At 45.9% G+C, this 7,404-nt stretch overlaps 1 protein-coding gene across 1 annotated transcript; it reads right to left on the reverse strand.

Annotated features, from left to right (window-relative positions):
• Window positions 1–3,082: 3,082 nt before the first annotated feature.
• Window positions 3,083–5,171, reverse strand: LOC118008468 (cationic amino acid transporter 3-like). The gene is given in 2 exon segments (XM_035002010.1): window positions 3,083–4,829; window positions 4,861–5,171. Coding segments are annotated over 2 exon segments (1,812 nt in total). The 5' UTR covers window positions 4,926–5,171.
• Window positions 5,172–7,404: the final 2,233 nt, after the last annotated feature.

Below are 7,404 nucleotides of genomic sequence, written 5' to 3' on the forward strand. Positions count from 1 at the left end.
TAAAATTATAACATATTTAAAGTGTACATTGTGGTGATTTGATATATACACACACTGTGAAATAATTCACTATGATTTCCCCACTGTGAAAGGATTAACAATGGTATTTTAATCTGAATATTTCATTAAATGAAGGTAAGTGTTAAAAGGGCACCTTTGTTTCCCTCCCTTCATCTTTACATGTGGAAGGGCTTTAGCTGGAGCTTTGGTTTTCAAAGTGTGGTCCCCGGACCAGCAGCATTAGCATCACCTGGGAACTTGTTAGAAGTTCCTGGGCCCCACCCAGACCAACTGAATTCCAAATGCTGGAGTGGGGACCAGCAAGCTGTTTTCACAAGCCCTCCAGGTGAGGTGACACCGCCTGAAGTTTGAGCACCACTGAGGAGAGTACTATTCCCGGCTTCTCTCCACCCCACCCCACCCCACCCACACTGTGACTTGGATTAGTGAGTTGAAGAGACAGCACTGAGCATGCCCAGCTCAGCCCCTTCCAGTTCTTTGCTGGTTTCCTTTTTTTATCCAGAACCAACCTGCCCACAGGACACATGCATTCAACCTGCTCATACATGAGAAAGTCTAATAAAAGCAGGCTCTTTCCTGTGGTAAGAGGCAGGGACTGCTCAGCACTACTTGTGATGAGGAATAAGTCTTTCTAATTTAGTGATGTGGTATTCCCAAGTCAATGAGGCTGCAGCTCTAAAGCGGACGGTTTAACCACCTGTCTGTATATCTTGATTATCAATTGGTTCCAAACATAGGAGGGGGGAAATGCGATGTTATTTATTGTACCTCTACAGCCCCAACAATGGGTTATAGTGAAAAGTGGGCAGGATGCAGGTTCAAATTTCGTGCAGTAGAGAGACCTAGTTGGGAGAATAACAGGACAAAAAAACAGGAAATTCTCAAAGTTTTTAACTAAACGGAACTTGAGAAATGATCAGTCCTACCTCTCACATTACAGATAAATAAGCAGAGCGACTTGCTCAAGGTCACATTGCTAGTTAGTGGTGGAAACAAGACTAAAACCCAGGACCCCTGGCTCTCAGCTGTGCACTTTCTGAGCAGGTGGACCAAAGCAGACAATAGTAGAGAAACTTTAAAGTCCAGGAATACAGATATCACCAAGTAGAAGAACCAACCCCAGGGATTTTCAGCATGGGTGGTGGGTTCAAAGCCAAAGTGCTTTGTGCTCAGAGGGAAGCTTCTGGCTCCAATCCACCTGTGCATGTCCTGTTGCCCCTCATACAGCCAAGCCTCCATGGGCTCTGAACACTGCTTCGTTCTCCTGTCCTGTTCCTAGTGTCATTCTCTCCGCTAACAATCTCTCCCTGCCGCCCACTTGTGGCAAAACCCTATCTGTCCTTGGAGAGAGCCAACTCAAATGTCTGCCTCTACAAAGTCTTCTCTGATTTCACCACTCAACCCTCACCACTCTGCCAGCCACAAATGGTCATCCTCCACTCTGAATTTCCAAGACGCTTTATTTGTGTATTTCTTATGACAACACTTTCTGCTTTGTGTGGCAGCTAGGCTTTACCCACTGTAGTGGGATATAAGCTCCTAGGGCTGCCTGACTGGCTCAGTTGGTAGAGCATGGGACTTTTCATCTTGTGAGTTCGAGCCCCACGTTGGGTGTAAAGATTACTTTAAATCTTAAAAAAAAAAAAAACAGGGGCGCCTGGGTGGCTCAGTTGGTTAAGCGACTGCCTTCGGCTCAGGTCATGATCCTGGAGTCCCAGGATCGAGTCCCACATCGGGCTCCCTGCTCAGCAGGGAGTCTGCTTCTCCCTCTGCCGCTCTCTCTCTCTCTCTCATTCTCTCTCTCAAATAAATAAATAAAATCTTAAAAAAAAAAAAAAAAACAGAATATAAGCTCCTTAAAAAAAAAATAAATGAAAACAAAATATAAGTTCCTAAAGGACAGGGACCATATTTCAGCTATTTTTTTTTTTTTGGTCTGTTTCTAGTTTATTTTTTTAGTGAAGTATAATTAACATACAGTGTTATCATATTTGTTTCAGGTGTACAATATAATGATTCAACATTTCTATACATTTCTCAGTGCTCATCAAGATAAGTGCACTCTTAATTCCCTCTATCTATTTCACCCTTCCTCCCACCCACCTCACCTTTGGTAACCACCAGTTTGTTCCTTGTATTTAAGAGTCTAGGGCATTTTTTTGTTTGTCTCTTTTTTTGGTTTATTCATTTGTTCTACTTCTTAAATTCCACATATGAGTAGAAATCATATGGTATTTGCCTTTCTCTGACTGACTTACGTCACCTAGCATTATATCCTCTAAGTCCATCCATGTTGTTACAAGTGGCAAGATTTCAAAAGCTTCTGCATGGCAAAGGAAACCATCAACAGAACAAAACGGCAACCTACTGAATGGGAGAAGATATTTGCAAATGATACATCCAAAAAGGGGCTAATATCCAAAATACATAAAGAATTTACACAACTCAACACCAAAAACAAACAATTCAATTTAAAAATGGGCAGAGGACCTGAAAAGACATTTTTCCAAAGAAGACATACAAATGGCAAACAGACACATGAAAAGATGTTCAGCATCGTTCAGCATCAGGGAAATGCAACTTAAGACTACAGTGAGTTATTGCTTTACACCTGTCAGAATGGTTAAAATTAAAAAGACAAGAAATACAAGTATTGGTGAGGCTGAGGAGAAAAAGGAACCATCATGCAATGTTGGTGGTTGTTGGTCCAGTCACTATGGAGCCAGTCTGGAGGTTCCTCAAAAAATTAAAAATAGAATTACCATATGATCCAGTAATTCCACTATTGGGGATTTACCCGAAGAAAACAAAAGCACTCTTTCCAGTTTCGTTTAATAATAATTTTTAAAGCCAGTAAGCAGACACAATTGAAAAGTAGACAAGTTTAAAAAAAAAAAAAGATAAGAAAGAGCAAAAACACGTCCTTCACTCCACAATAAACACAGCGCTCTATTAGTGTTTCCCTACCAACACTCCATGGGAGGCCTAGCTTTCTGTGTGCTCAAGAGTACTCTCCACCACAGTCCAGGGAGACCAGACAGCATTTAGGTGTGATGATGTGTCAAATCGAACATGAACTGGCACTACTCAGTTCAACGTCCTCAGTTTGTGCCCTGACTAAAGCGGGTTTAATCCTCCACGCATGCTGGATCCCATAGCCAAAGTAGATAGCCAGCCCAATCAGCATCCAGACACCAAATCGGGCCCAGGTACCAGCTGCCATCTGCATCATAAGGTAAACATTCACAAAGATGCTCAGCAGTGGGAGGAGAGGCAGAGCAGGGACCTTAAAGTAAAGGGGAGTGGAGCTCTGGGGCTGTCTACCGATGACCCCAGTGATCCCAGTGACGAGCACCAGGAGCAGCACAACCGCTGTAACCAACACTGGGTCTCCAGAGAGCAGCAGACCTGGCCACTGAGCCAGCACCAGGCAGAGAAGAGTCAGCAGCAGAGCAAGCAGGGAGGCGCAAACAGAGACAACCCGGCCAGAGAGTGCAGTGGGGGTGGGGCTGCCTGGACAAAAGAGTCCCCACAGGGTCAGCTTCTCCACCACAGGTCCACTCTCCTGGTGCGCCCCTGTTGCACTGTCTTCATCCTTCATTTCAGGCTGATACCTGACGATGAGAACACAAATAGCCACCAGGGAGTAAGTAAGCAGGGTCCCAATCGACATGAGGTCCACAAGATCAGTGAGTCCAAAGAGGAGTGTCACGAAAGCTGCAATAATGCCCGAGGCCACAGTGGCCACGATGGGGATGCCTGTTCTGGTGCACGTCCTGGCAAGGACACCGAACAGGAGGCCGTCATCTGCCATCACATAGATCATCCCACGAATGAGGAACATAGAGTCCAAGATGCCGGTAGAAAGAGCACAGAGGGCTCCAATAGCCACAACATAGCGGGCAGGGGCCCAGCCAATATGGAGAAATGCCTCAGCCAAGGGGCTCCCAGGCTGAAGCTGGTAGTAAGGCACCATGAGCGTAAGTGCCGCGGTGACACCAAAGTACACCAAAAAGCAGATGAGCACGGAAATCACAATGCCCATGGGGACGGAACACTTTAGACTCTGGGCTTCTTCGGCAGCGACGATAATGCTGTCAAAACCAGTAAATGCATAGAAACAGGCAGCTGTTCCACGGAGAATTCCCTTGAAGCCAAAAGGCACAAATCCTCCAGAGCCCAGAGGGCCCAAGCTAGAAGTGTCATTGAGTCTAAACATGGTCATTATGCAGTCCTCTTCTGTGAGCTTCCAGCTGTGCAGCTTCCCCTTAGTGAAGCCAGAGATGATGACAAAACCAAGAACCAAAAGGTTCACCACTGTGAACACTGTAGTAAGTGGGACAAACTCACTGGCCCTCAGAGCCAGCAATCCAGTGAGCAACACCACCAGGCCCACAGCAAAGAAGTCTGGATATTCTGCAAGGACATAGGGAAGATAGAGTGAGATGTTCTCATGCAAGGTCCGAGAGATCTGGTTCCCAATCAGGTTGTCAAAAGCTAAGCTCCAGGCTCAGGCCATACTGGCCGTACCAGTAACATAGGAGAGGATGAGGTTCCAGCCAGTGATGAAAGCCCAGAGTTCACCTACAGTGACATAGTTGTAGAGATACGCAGAAGCAGACTGGGGGACCCGGGCACTAAACTCTGCATAGCATAGAGCAGCCAACACAGAAGACAGGGCGGCTACCAAAAAGCAGATCACAATGGACGGTCCTGCTTTATCACTGGCCACCTCGCCAGCCAGGACATACACACCTGCACCCACTGTGATGCCCACACCCAGGACCACTATATCCAGAGTGCTCAGGCTTCCGTCAGAGGAAATGAAATCTTAGCCACGGATTCTCCAGTGTATGTCTATGTACTAACTTTTTACCAAATCTGCAAAGTGCCTGGCATAGCATTCTAGCTGGAATCAAAGAGGATTCTAGGATCAGAGCGCTGTAGCAAGCCCAGGGAGCACAAGAGTCTCCGACTGGGTTCGGTGAGGCTGAGTTAAGCCAAGTTGGGTTGGGTCTGCCGAATTCGGGTGCTCAGGCTTCAAAGCTGCTGCTTCGTATTTCGTCTTATGTGTGCTCTCCCTCCATGATGCCTAAGATACAGTAAACAATAAATATTTACTGAACCCATATTCAACCAACCAACCAAAGCTCAGGAGTCATATGTCACCTGTTGCAGCCCAAATATCACAGAAACGGACACCAAAGGACATTACAGAAAAAATAAGCTCTGCTTTCCCCCCAGAAAAAGTGCCAAATACCTCCCAACATTCTGCTTTTTTACGCACCACATGACATAATCCCATTTGGGTTCGTCTAACTCATGTAGCTTCATGTACTAATTAAGCTGTAAGACACAACAGGGCATGAATTTATTGTGCAATAATTCACACGCGGGATGTTTGCGCAGTGCTTGGGCGTGAGTTATGACACATTAATTCACGGCCTAGAGGGCCTCGTTGCAATTACAGACCCATTTTTTAAATATCATCTGAGTTTAAAATACAAATATTGGTCCCCCAATCTTAAAACCCTTAGCCCTCAAATCAGCTAGCCAAGGTCAGATGGCACCTCGGCCCCCTTCCTCCTTGTTCTGCATCATCCATTTAGCTGTACTGATGGCCAAGGAAGTATAGTCCAACCCTTCGCCTTACCCACCTAGCCCCACAGGGGCGCTGTGAGAAGAGAAGAGGGAGAAAGGGGCAGGGCCTTCATAACTACCTGCCATAATGGGAGGAACAGGCTGTTGGGTAAGGAAGCACGGGAGAAATGGATGCAGCGGGCAACCCAGGGTCCATGACTAAGAAGGGAGAAGAGCCAGAAAGGCCGTTTCATGAATTCTGACATTCAATAAACTTCACCCAAAGCAACCAGGCAAAATTCACTACAATTTTTATGTCCACAGTTATGAGAGTGTGATGGGTAGGGAGAAAAGAAATAAGTCACCCAGCTCAGTCGCTCACAACCAGAACAATTCCTTCTGTCTCCTCCCTCTCTGGGTTCTGGGAGAAAAGGTGAGCTCACTTCTGCAGACGACTCTCCTCACTGGCCACACCATGCTCTATAAACACCCTGCACCATCTGTGATGTCAGCCGCCAGCCACCTGGAGAATCTGCCCTGCTCTGTGAGCTTGTATTAAAACACTCACTTATAACTCCCTATTAATTTTTCACGAGGAGTTATTTTTAACTCGCTCAAACCATTGTCTGAATATGCCAAATATATTTTCTTAATGAACGAACCCGGCGTGTGGTTCCTCCTTCCCCTACTCCCCTGCTGCTATTCAAATGGTCCTCTCCTCATGGGGAGCAAGGCTTTGGATGAGCAATTCACAGCAATGCCCCGGAAATGAGTAGTGGAGAACAGAGAGAACAAAGTCATGCAACCCCCACTCTCCTCCCTACTCGGGCTTTGGTTTTGAGAGAATTTTAGGAAATCTTGTCATGGGTTTTTAAAGACAGAAAAATCAAGTCAAAATTGAAAAGTCTTCTCTACAGATTATCAAAAGGAACCCTTGGGTTATTGGGTCAGACCTTCCATCTACAAATCCGTCAGGACTCCTTATTTGCTACCCACCAGTTCCAGTGTTCTGATTTACTAACGAGCACACGAGATAGATAAGGAGGGTCCATTCTTAATTCATGGAACCTTTCTACACTATAAATATGATTGAAGTGTCCCCCACTCATTCCAGGCTTCAAACCCGTCAGTGGTTCCCCACTGCCCTTCCTTTATAATGCTTCCTTCCTTCATAATCTTACCTGTACTTATTCCTCTAGCCTCATCCCCTACCCAGTTCCTGCTCCAGCTACAAAATTCTACACTCACTCTGTTTCCTTGCCTCTAATGCCCTCTCGGCCCCCTTCGCTTAGCTAAGCCCTCCTTATCTTTCCATTCCCACCTCAGAAGTTGCCTCCCCAGGAAGGCCCCCCTGATCCTTATGCTGCCCTTCCTATGTGCTCTCATAGCAGCTGGGCTTCCCGCATGTGCCATTGATCCTAATGGATCAAAATTTCAGGGGCTCCTGGGTGGCTCAGTCGGTTAGGTGTCCGACTCCTGATTTCGGCTCAGCCTTGATCTCATCGGGGATCTGCTTGAGATTCTCTCCCTTTCCCTCTCCCCCTCCCCCTGCTTGCTTGCTCTCTCTCTCTCTCTCTCTCAAATAAATAAATAAAATCTTAAAAAAAAAAAATTCCAATTCAGCTGCCTGTCTCCTCCTCCTGAGAGTTAGGTGCTCAATAAATATTCGTTGAACAAATGTACAAACTGAGAAGAGTAACCTGAAATAATCCAGAATTCCTATCTACTTGACTTTGAGATACATACCTTGTAATCAAGCAACCTTTATAAACCTTACTCAGGTAAATATATAAATGGTATTAC

This window comes from Mirounga leonina, unplaced genomic scaffold, assembly GCF_011800145.1.
Source record: "Mirounga leonina isolate KUSES-001 unplaced genomic scaffold, KU_Mleo_1.0 Mir_126, whole genome shotgun sequence".
Classification (NCBI taxonomy): domain Eukaryota; kingdom Metazoa; phylum Chordata; class Mammalia; order Carnivora; family Phocidae; genus Mirounga; species Mirounga leonina.